At 37.0% G+C, this 11,403-nt stretch overlaps 1 protein-coding gene across 2 annotated transcripts; it reads right to left on the bottom strand.

Moving 5' to 3' along the window:
* Positions 1-2,127: 2,127 nt before the first annotated feature.
* On the bottom strand, positions 2,128-10,812 carry LOC142351122 (uncharacterized). Of its 2 annotated transcripts, XM_075403216.1 has the most exons (5): positions 10,573-10,812; positions 9,618-10,251; positions 9,096-9,235; positions 4,081-4,224; positions 2,128-2,899 (listed from the first exon to the last, which is right to left on the bottom strand). In XM_075403216.1, the coding sequence occupies exons 1-5, from the start codon at positions 10,807-10,809 to the stop codon at positions 2,765-2,767; spliced, it is 1,290 nt and encodes a 429-aa protein (XP_075259331.1). In that variant the 5' UTR covers positions 10,810-10,812; the 3' UTR covers positions 2,128-2,764. The 2 variants fall into 2 exon arrangements, with proteins under 2 accessions (XP_075259331.1, XP_075259332.1); XM_075403217.1 differs by lacking the exon at positions 2,128-2,899 and having other exon boundaries at positions 4,087-4,224; positions 9,085-9,235.
* Between the last annotated feature and the right edge of the window lie 591 nt (positions 10,813-11,403).

Genomic DNA, 11,403 nt, shown 5'->3' with positions numbered 1-11,403 from the left:
ACTTGCGAAAACAAATTTTAATTTAGGTAAATAAAATTAGCTAATATCTGAATATTGTGTTTGTTAATTCATTTGCTATTTATACTAGTTCACTTAATATAATACTGAAAGGTTAAATGTGTTCACCTTGGTCTCATTTGAAAATCAATGGGATAAGTTATTACGCGAATTTGCTAATAGAACACAAAAAAAAACAAAATGACTACTCACAAAATATTTATGGAAACGCATATTGTCTAACAAACACAGCAACAGCTACGACATAAATTGAATAAACAAGTAAAACTCTGCTTCATAAGGAAGCGGATTGGACCTCAAAATTACGAGAATAAGTATGACAAAAAGAACAACAAAAACTGAAAAGTTGCAAAAAAAATTTTAAAAAAACATTCAGAAACTTCAAGACCTTTAGCTATACACTGACTGCATTAAATAAGTTGATTCAACACTCAATTTGAACCTTATGAGAACTCTCAGCATTTGGAAAAAAAATTGACTGCATAAAGGATAAAAAAAACAGGCAAAAACAGCAAATTTAAAAATATGAGAGGGAAAAGTGTCGAAGCCATTATAAAATGAACTTCTCAGTTAAAACCTTTGCTTTCGAACATTTTTTAATAGCAAGGAGATTGTTCTGAATGTAATGACTTATTGAATGTGTATTGACTTATTGAATGACTTATTATTTCAAAATATGAACAAATATATTAAAACCACGAAATTTTAAGAAAACCCCTAGTATCAAAGCCATCAAATTTAATAGCTTTCATCGGATTTCAAAAAACGCTTATTCTGCCTCGATGCAAATGCAAAGATATCTGTCACTCATAGGTCATTAATAAGTCATCACAATATGACTGACTATGAAAAGGACAAATACAGGTAAAAACAAAAAGTTCCCTAAAAATATGCGAGTCTAAAAGCGCCGAAGACCTTAAAATCATTCGCTTTTCTCTGAAATTAAGATCTATGATCAATTCAATTACTTCTCTAAGTCAATGCGAACTGTCAGTAATAGGATAAAATGATGAGATTTCAAAAGGAAACAAAAATGAAAAATTATTCAAAAGTTAATAAAAAAATTATAAAAACTCGTGACATCGAAGGCATAAAACCAATAGTTAGAGATAAAACCGTTAAGATAAAACCATTAACCAATTTAATTTTGGTTGCATGAGAAAAGAAAGCGCTCCTGTCAAAACTGAGACTGATTTACAAGTACACAGAAAAAGGTTTAAGATCGGTTAATGTTTAAAAAAATTAGAAAAGTTTTTGAAGTCTTAGCAGCCATAAGCTGTTCACTAAAAGCACCAGATAGGTTTAGTTGATTCTCATGAGAGAGCCTATTGAAACTTTTAAACTTTTTAAAATCTCAAAAAAGATCAAAATTTTATTAAAATTTACGAAAAATCAGAGTCGAAGCCATAAAAAACTGCTTCCTTGGAGCGATTCCATCAAATTAAATATTTGTTCATTGGGCATCAATTGAGTGCAAATGAGGTTTGTCCTTAACGGAACCTGGATAAGAAAAGTGACTAATCTCTAAGTGACTTGAAAACAAAAAAATGAAACAGCTCTCAAATAGAATTCGGTTTTTTTAACTGTTAAAATTCCCTATGAGACCATATTCAGCCTTTTTATTGCCTTTCGTCTATTGGGAACACAAAACTTTAAAGCGTAAAAGAGAATTTTAAATTAATATTTTAATAGAAAAAATCCTAAATTGGAAGAAAATTCCTATAAAAGTGAAAAAAATCATGCCAAATGTCACGTGTTCGCACAAAATTTAAACCTCGATAACTCATGGAACAAAACGAAAATCAACGAATAATTTAAATTTCGAATTCCATGCTGGACGGGCTTTCTAATGATACCACTCACATTTCTCAACGAAGAATATAACGATCGGCCAAAATTCTCTGAACAAAAAAACCCATTTGGGTATATAGTTCCCCCCCCCCCCCCCCCCATAAGTGGGGTCGGAACAAAAAGCAACAAAAATTTTTCAGATCGCTTGTGCTAAAGCTATCAATGGCGCATTTTTTTCAGCAAACGGTGACTCGAGGTCTGTCGTTGGTCAGAAACTTGAAGAAGAGCTTCCCCTTTCATATGTTATCTATGTCAATATTTTTAGATCAAATTTCAATTCAAAAATGCAAATTTATAAATAGAACAATAAAAATAGTAATTGAACAAGTTTGAATAACAGATAACAATTGCTAAATTAACAGACATCGATTCAGAAACAAGTCTTCCATGCATGAAACAAATATGCTCAATTAGTAGCAGTTATTAACAAATTATTAGAATAACTGCAATCAATGAAAAACTGCAATTTGAACATGAAAATTCAAACCCTGAGCGTGAATCGTAATAAGCGTCGATTTGGATAAGATTTAGAAAGTTTGAACTGATTTTTACCTTTCAAATCTTGAACACCCACTTCCCCAGAATTTCTGCTTCTTGAGTATTGATTTCTTCAAAACTCCAAACTGAGTCTAAATTGAGTATCGAATTTGGCAAAAATGAATATCATAATCCCCTACAAATTCAAGCGAAATCCTAAACGAAAATATCGCTCAGGAACCTACAAAAAATAAGCACCAGCTTCCTTCTTCTATGGCTGCCATTTAACAAATAACGGAAGAACATTTGAACTATTTCTATGCATTAGATAGAAATCGAACAGACATGAACAGATGTACCTCGCCAACTTATTTCTCAAAATACTGTCGAACTATCTCCACATATTCCTGTCAGCTGCTCAGGTTTTCCTGAGTTTGTCTCTTTTGTGGTCACTTTTACCTTTGCTTCTATTTTTCCTGAAGTTTACATACTGGCCCTCCATTACCTCTCGAGTCTCCTCAAAGTTCAGCTTGTGAGTTTTGGCGTAATGCACCTTCATTTAATCAGGGTTTTCACAATAAGTTCACAAGATCCAAAAACTATTTCTTGGGAAATGGTGATACCAAATTTATGAAATTTTGAACAGTGAGCTTTTAATATCAGTCGCCTGACCCTCAAGTTTTGAGATAATTGAATAAATTAGACCAGTAAACTCTTTGGTGAGAAATTTTTAAAAAGAACGAAAACAGTTTTGTGACTTATAGTATTGCATTTTAACTTCTATTCCACTAGTCTTTGGCTCGACCAAAATTCTATCATAAGGTTTCTTGTTTTGCAAATCGATAAAAAAAATTTGACGCAAAGAATTAATTCCTTGGGGAATGATTCTAATTAGTTGCTGCAGTGATCAAATGGCACCCCATTCAAAAACGCGTACATAACTCATTTTTGGGGGCCTAGATGTGCAACTTTGCCAATTTTTGTTTCCTTTCATCTACCATGATGCCTTACATAGTTCGCCACAAAAAGTGGTTCCAAATAACTTTCCGTTGGATCAAAAACGATTTTTCTTAAAGAAGATTCCAACCATTGCGCGAGAAAATGTAAAAAACAAAAGAAATAGTTCAACGTTTTTTACCGCTGATTTTTTACAATTTCGCTGGTTTATATTTCCTAAAAGCCAACTTCTTTTTCAAAAACATTGAGAAAAGTTAATTGAGGAAAAATTTAAATCTCGCCCAAAAGAGGGTTTTGAAACATTTGACACAAAAAAAATTGGCTTCTTGATTATTTGACCAAGATCTCTGTTTTGATTAAGTTCCGACCTAGGGCAAAAATCAATCAAGCAAGAATTTCTATTAAACCAGAAAGACGACAATAATTTCAGCACCTTCCAGTCATTGTTAAATGATAATAAAATCAATCAACGTTATCATAAAACTTGCGTGTTTTGGTACTTCTAAGCAATCGTGTTCAAGTCGTTTGGTATATCCTGTATCAAACAAACGAACTTAAGTCAAAGAAATCAATCGCTCTTTTCTACCAAGTTTAATGGCTTCTTTAAGGATAAAAAGGATGCAAAATTTTCTTTAACCTTTTGTTTTGATGCAATATATCACCAAATACTAATTTCCGAGCATCTCTTACCCAGACAGTCTTCCTTTTACGCGTAAATGATAAGAAAAAGATTACTCGAATTTTTGATGTGAAAACCCTGATGTTCCGCCACAGCACCTTAAGATTGTGACGAAATTTGGAGGAGTATCCGCAGAGAGTGCATCCAACAGTCGAGGCTACATGATTCCTGTTGAAATGCTTCCTCACATTTCTGTACTCTCCAGAGTGATACATACACTTGATGCATTTAAATGCCGCATTCTTGATAATCGAAGAGGTGTGCATTTTTGATTCTTCAAATTTATCAGTATTATGGACTTTGTACTAAGGGTTACCGAATGATCGCCGTCTATGCTGGTTTCTAATTCAGATTGAAGTAATTGACCCTGAACGCTACCACGATAATATAGGACCGTGAGCAAAAAAGAATTTCAATGCAACAACTCTTAAATGGAAGTACACTGGAAGTCTTTAACGTGTGAAGTAATGATTTTTGACAAGCAATTGCTGCTTTGTCAGATCTCTTTTACTAGCCTGACCAAAATTAAAGTTTCAATTATTGCAGTTTTCTATAAAACGTCAAAGTCGTACTTTAAGTCAGTTTTTTATCAGTTTTGGGTTGAATCAGTTTTTTCATCCGTTTTGGGTTGAATCAGTTTCTTCATAAGTTTTTTGTTGAATCGGTTTTTTCATCAATTTTGGGTTGGATCAGTTTTTGTCAACAGTTTTGCCTTGAATCAGTTTCGCATCAGTTTTTTCATCAGTTTTGGGTTGAATCAGTTTTTTCAACAGCTTTGGGTTGATGCAGTTTTTCCCCAGGTTGATGCAGTTACTAACTAATTAAAGCATGAGAATATTAACCAATCAGAACATAGTATTTTAAATACGCACAGAATTTCCAATTGAATAAATTACGTTCTAATATACTTACTAAGTTCCGAAAATTTTGTACAACATAATTTCAAGAAAATATAATCATAAGACCTATCAAATAAGACAAGATTCGGCTCAAAAACATCCGGTTTCTTGGATCGAGAGGTGCAGAATGGTGACCGGCTCTGATCTCAAGTATCAAACATAGACTGATAACAGTCAAATGAGCAAAGACTTTACAACCTAAGAACACTTGTTGGCTAGATCGTTACCAATACTAATGCGTTATAATACGTTGCTTCATGACGATTTATAGTCGATTTTGATCGTTTGCTACATAATAAGAAGGACCAAATTGAATCTTCCACGAAAGAGTGTTGTTTCCACCTTTATATTGGTGCCGCGACTCAGGATTAGAAGTCCAATGCACCATCCACTGCGCTACGAGGATCTTAGAGAGTAAATTTGGCCAACCACAGGCGGTGGTAAGTGCCCATTTGGACAATATCAGCAGATTTCTACCATTTAAGATGCATAATAGCGATAACAACATTAACTATTCAGGGTGCACTTCGAGTCTTGTCGGGATCGTTAAATCGCTCTCATACGAGTTGGATTTAAAGAGTGCTGCTCTTCTCAAGACTGGCGTACACAAGCTACCTCCCAATATGAAGGAGTCATGGTCACTCTTCACTGTCAAAAATCACTGGGTGAAATCTACTCTCCTGGATTTCAACGACTGGTTAAAAGAGAAGGCCGAAACGCACGATATAATGAAGAATACCGCAACTAAAACCAAGATATCTATCCCAGGTTGCATTGTATGCAAAGGCAGTCATCGGCTCTGGGAATGTCAATGTAAATGTAGGAAAGATGGCTGGAACAGCTCCCATAACACCTTAATTCAAGGAGCTGAAAGGGTTATCCCAGCTAAACCCTCAAATATCAGCATCAATAACTCGAAGTCAAGTGTAGGCAGTAGTAAACCATCTACCGGTCAACAGCATTCAAGGAAAACGACAACTTTGTTTTCTGACACGGATGTCAAAGGCTTTCTTCAGGTGACAGAACTGCAACTAGGAACTAACACGACAGCGTTGGTTTTATGCGATACAGCTTGCAGTACCTCTTAGCTGTCCGATAGTCTCGCAGCTAGACACGGTTTGCAAGGTACTGCATTAAAATTGACCGTCAAGGGAAAAATAGAAACATTTGACAATCGGCGAAAAGCATGGTAGACATCCTGTCCAAGTATCATCTCAATGTCTCCATAGCTATAATTTACTGGATCTAGGACGGCGAGATGTGGGTAAGTTTCTTGCGTGAACTTAACGTCAATGATGTCGGAAACCACTTTTACAGTTCTTTTCAGCCGACGAAAACTGCTCACCGTTCACTTCCGAACAGGACTATGAACTGGCTTGTCAAGTTAAGTCATGGTACGATTTGCAACCGTACGGCACGTACAAGCAGGTTGACCTACGATCCGCAGCGGATGCTCGAGCGCATGAAACACTTGAAACAACGACTTTTCATAATGGCCAAAGGTGCGATGTCGGTATGCTGTTGGCCGAAAATAACATCCAGCTCCCGGAAAACTACTTTTCAACACTGATTCAACTTAAATCTCTCGAGAAACCGCTCTCGAGAAGAATGGAACTGTGTTGCCTCAGATGGTAACCCGGCAGACGCCGTTACTCGTGGTATGTCCGCTTAGGTTTTGCAATCAAATAGCTGGGAGAGGGGCCAGAATTCCTAAGAGCTAAGCAATTCCCGTTCGAACCAAGCACTGAATAAGTTAATAACATCAAACTCGGTATAGCAACCGGCGAAAATGATAAAACTAACACGTCATTGGCCGCATCCACAACTATGTCAAATGAGGAACCACCCCCGGAAATAATCCCCTTCGATAAGTTCAGTTCTTATCAAAAGTTCTTACGGAAAACAGCATACATACTCTGGCTGTTACCCTACCACGATTGCTACCGTAATGTCGATGGTAGTATAATAGATCCCACTGAGCTTGACGAAGCCGAGCGTCACCTTCAATATCTCGTCTAAGAAGAGTCCTTTAATTCCGAAAGAAAAGATCTGAGAAACAAACCAGTTAAACGGAGTAGCCGCATTTCGCCTTCTTCGGACCAAAAGGTCTAATCCGTTCGGCTGGCTGCATCAAACGGTTGGTCGAAGTTTATTTCAGAGTAAAAAAATATATCGTTCTTGACGCACCCCATATATTTGTAAGACGTTTTCTGTGATATACCCCAGTAAAAAACCACTATCAAGACTTTGACTATTTGCGGGCCAAAGTACAGGAACATTATATCATCCTTAAGTTACGATCCTCACTGCGTTCGATTAAATCCAAATGTGTCACGTGCAGAATGTTCCGCGCTGCCACTATTCAACCCATCATGGCTGACCTCCCAGTAGAAAGACTCGCATACCAGTATCCTCCCTTCACAAACACCGGGATCGACAACTTCGACCCGTTTTACGTTACTGTGCGTAGTACTACAGAGGATAGGTGGTTTTTTCTTCTTACAGGCTTAACTACTTGGTCCGTTCTTGTTAAAATTATTACGCCCAAGGACGCTAATTTGTGCGTAATGGAGTGGAGCGGTTTTTCTTCCGTCGGGGTGCACCTGCAATTATTTGGTCAGACAATGGTTCCAACTTCGTTGGCGCGAAAAAAGAACTACGCGAGAATATCGAAAAGTGGACTACTATCAATATCGCAGCGGAACTTGCCCATAAAAGCATTAAATGGAAGTTCAACCCGCCCAGCGCTCAACACCAAGGTGGAATCTGGAAAAGGCTAGAACGTAGTTTTAAGCGAATTCTTTACAATACCCTCAGTACTCGTTATGACGAAGTTCTGAACACCACTTTTTGTCTCGTGGAATAAGCAACTAGCGCACGCTCGTTAACGCCCGTAAGCGCCGACCCGTACGACCTAGGTGCAATAACACCTAACCGTTTTCTACTTGGTAACCAAGCAAACGCAATTCCGTCAGTCGTTAGCATTGACGAGTTCAATTGCCGTAAGCGTAACGCCCGCGCACAGTCTTACGCTAACGCTATTTGGTCTCGTTGAATCAAAGAGTACGTAATACGTCCCGACACTGAATCGACGTTCAAAGTGGCAAGCGCCTGCCGAGCAACACCTAAAGACTGGTGAATTAGTTTGTCTAGAAGAGGCCAACCCTAGGGGTTACTACCCTACTGCTCAGATCACTGAACTCCGTTACAGTTCCGATAGCGTCACACGCTCCGCCATCTTGCGCACGTCCACAGGATCGCTCGTCCGCCCACTTGCAAAATTAGTACCAATTCTCGCAACATCTTTTTCTGCGCCGGAGGATGTTACTAAGTAAAATAAAGCGTGCGAATATTAACCAATCAGAATAGAGTATTTTAAATGCGCATAACAATCATTCCGATTGTATAAAATCCGTTCTAATAAACCTACACAGTTCAGAAAAAAAGTTCGTTTAACACAATTTCAAGTAAATTTCATCATAAGACCTATCAAATGAGACAAGATTGGGCTCAATAATTTTACGGTTTTTTGGATTCAACGGCACAGAATGGTGACCGGCTTTGATCTCAAGTATCAAAAATAGACTGATACCAGTGAAATGAGCAAAAAGACTTTGTCGTCTAAGAACACTTGTTGGCTAGATCGTTACTAATACTTTGCTACATGATGATTTATAGTTGATTTTCATCGTTTGCTACATAATAGGCAAAAACGACCGAATTGAATCTGCAACGAAAGTGTTCTTTCCAAGTTTATACATCAGTTTTGGGTTGAATCAGTTCTTTCATCAGTTTGGGTTGAATCAGTTTTTTCACCAGTTTTGGGTTGAATCAGTTTTGTCGTGAAAAAAAAAGTTTGGGAATATAGCCACAGAGTAAACCTCTTCAATGTGTAAAAACCAGCACATTCATAACAAAGAGAGGATAAAGTCTTGATACTGCGTTTAACAACGAATATGCACACATGAAATTTTAATTATACTTGTATTTTTACTTGTAACACTATGAGAGTTCACTTTATAGATTAACTCGTACATGTTTAACCTTTGGTTATATTTGTGAAATTTACATGTTTGATTTGACAAAAAGTCTCCGACAAAATCTTGCGCAACCTAAGAGCTTCTTTTGAGCTCGCTAAACTTTGCCATAAATGATTTATTTTGCACTGTAAACATATTCTTCACTAACTCTGCTAATGCACACCCGTTAGATACCGATTTCTGTAGTGAATTGATGCAGCTGTGACAATCGGCGAGAGGAATGAATTCCGGATTTCCATCTAAAGCCACTAAAACTCGGGGGTCGAATTTATTATGAGATAAACATGGATCCTCCTGGCTCGCTAGTTGATTGCCTAGGCCAGGGTTCCGATATAAAGAATCTGATGAATTTAATACCTCAGAGTGCCAAAATTCAAGTATTAAATTTTGAGATATTCTGAAAATGAAGTCGTTCGTGCTTATTTTGATTCCCCATCAACATTTACCATTGCGCCATAACGCATGAAACATACAATTTACCACAGCAAATGAAGGCATGCAAACTATCAAGGATCGGTTAAGGTGAGATTAGTCTCAATCTCGCATCTTACCTAATGTTCTCTAATCCAACAACTTTTACTTAAATCAATTCCCACTCATCACTTCTATTTTATCCAGATTAGTTTCCAGACGCCTTATTCGAAAATTAACCTAGAGCGAAAATTTAGTTTTAGAAGTATCAGAACCCTTTTTGACCTTGATCAAGATACCGATAGTAGTTCCCAATGGACGTCGGCGCCAAGCTAATATTTCCAGGCGCTGCAGACATCGGTAGACGACTAATTCTGTTAACATTCACTGGCGAGTCATCAAATAAGTAGTTCAAGCCATCATTAATAGTTGATTGCACATGTGTAAAGCTATCATTTGAACCAGACCTATTCTCGCACACAAATGATGTATCGTCGAGTAAGCGATCTGGAACTGTTTGACTAAAACAAGGCCTCGGTGTAAAGTTAATTTCCTGACTTCCACAATTGGTCGATGAACCAGAAGAATAACTTGCCAGCATTGGGGGTGTCGGATTCACTTCAACTAATTCAGCATCGGCTTGATCAATTGAAGCATTTTCGGACTTTCCCAAGTTCAATATTGTTTCTGTTAATATTGATTCCGAGAAGTCCAGAACCGGCATCGTGGTCACATTGACATCCTGGGCTTGGCTTTTAATAGCTGTTTGGCCGCTCATTTCAGTCTCTGATATCGTCTGATCAAAGCAAGTTACAATTCCTTCAGATTTCAAACCATCCTCTGAACTCTTACTTCGAGGAGACAATTTTCCATTCGATCCGTTTTCTGGAGAGCACCAAACTTCAGCACTTTTATCAACCTGTCCACATAATTAAAATATTTCAAACACGAATACTGAAGTAAATGTTCTCCCCTTCAAAAAAAGTACACAAAAGGAAAAATCAACGGCTACCTTTAGAACACTTGCCTCGAAACACAAAATTGAAGACTTATAGAGGTTTTGAACAAAATCGAGTTCAGATATTTGTGCAGCGGAAATATTTTAGTTATCAATGACAATTTTAAAGTTAGAAAGACGATTTGAATAAATTGCTAGATTTCACTGAACTTTCAAAGACCACGAAACTCTTGAATAGGTGGAAAGACAAAACAATTCACAGCAAATACTTAAAAAACAAACCATGTTTTGTTCGGATCCTCGTTTCGATGTTAACAACTTCAATGAAAGAGAGCCCAACTTTTCCTCAGACTCGAGGCTATCTACAATTGAAAAATTTCCCTCCCAGTCTGGAACCGACTCTCGATTGTCCGAGTTGGAATCGTCGTTAATACATTTGAGTTGTTTTAAAATGTAATCACATAGAACTGAGCTGTCTAATCTCATTGAGACCACTATTTCAGAGCTATTAATTGTCATGATAAATCTGAAATCAAAATCAAGCTCTAGAAAGAACTATTAAATGATTATGGACTTACTACAGAAAGACTTTTAGACTATATAGCAACTTTGAAAAGCTTTGCAACAAGAACAGCTCGTCAATAAGAGCTCTGGCAAAACTGGCTGATCTTGTAAGAAATTACAACACTTGTGAAATAACTTAGTCCTTTACAAGATTATGGACAAAGATTATGAACAAGTCTAGCCAGACAGTCGGCATCATGCAAGCAACATATTTGAATATTTTTGAAATATTTTTCGGAATGACCATTCTAATGCCAATTAATAGATCATTTCTTAATTCATTTGGACATCAACAAGCAGAATTTAAGAAAGGGGCTTCAGCCAAACTGAGAAAGTTGGCACACGAACAAACCAAATTACACTAAGATCTCAACAATGCTCACTGAATTGAAAGAATTCATCTACTACCTTTCTTTGGGTATATTTAATGGAAATTATCATAAGGTTGTTATAGCCATCAAAAAGTTGTCGAAGCTAATGGCAGAATAAATTTCAAATGGCAATAAAAACCCGTGTTGTAATGCTTTTAAACAAATCTCGTTGCTATCA

Source organism: Convolutriloba macropyga, chromosome 12 (genome assembly GCF_964194025.1).
Source record: "Convolutriloba macropyga chromosome 12, txConMacr16.3, whole genome shotgun sequence".
NCBI lineage: Eukaryota > Metazoa > Xenacoelomorpha > Acoela > Convolutidae > Convolutriloba > Convolutriloba macropyga.
The sequence above is the reverse complement of the archived record's forward strand: the minus strand, read 5'-3'. Positions and strand labels throughout refer to the sequence as shown.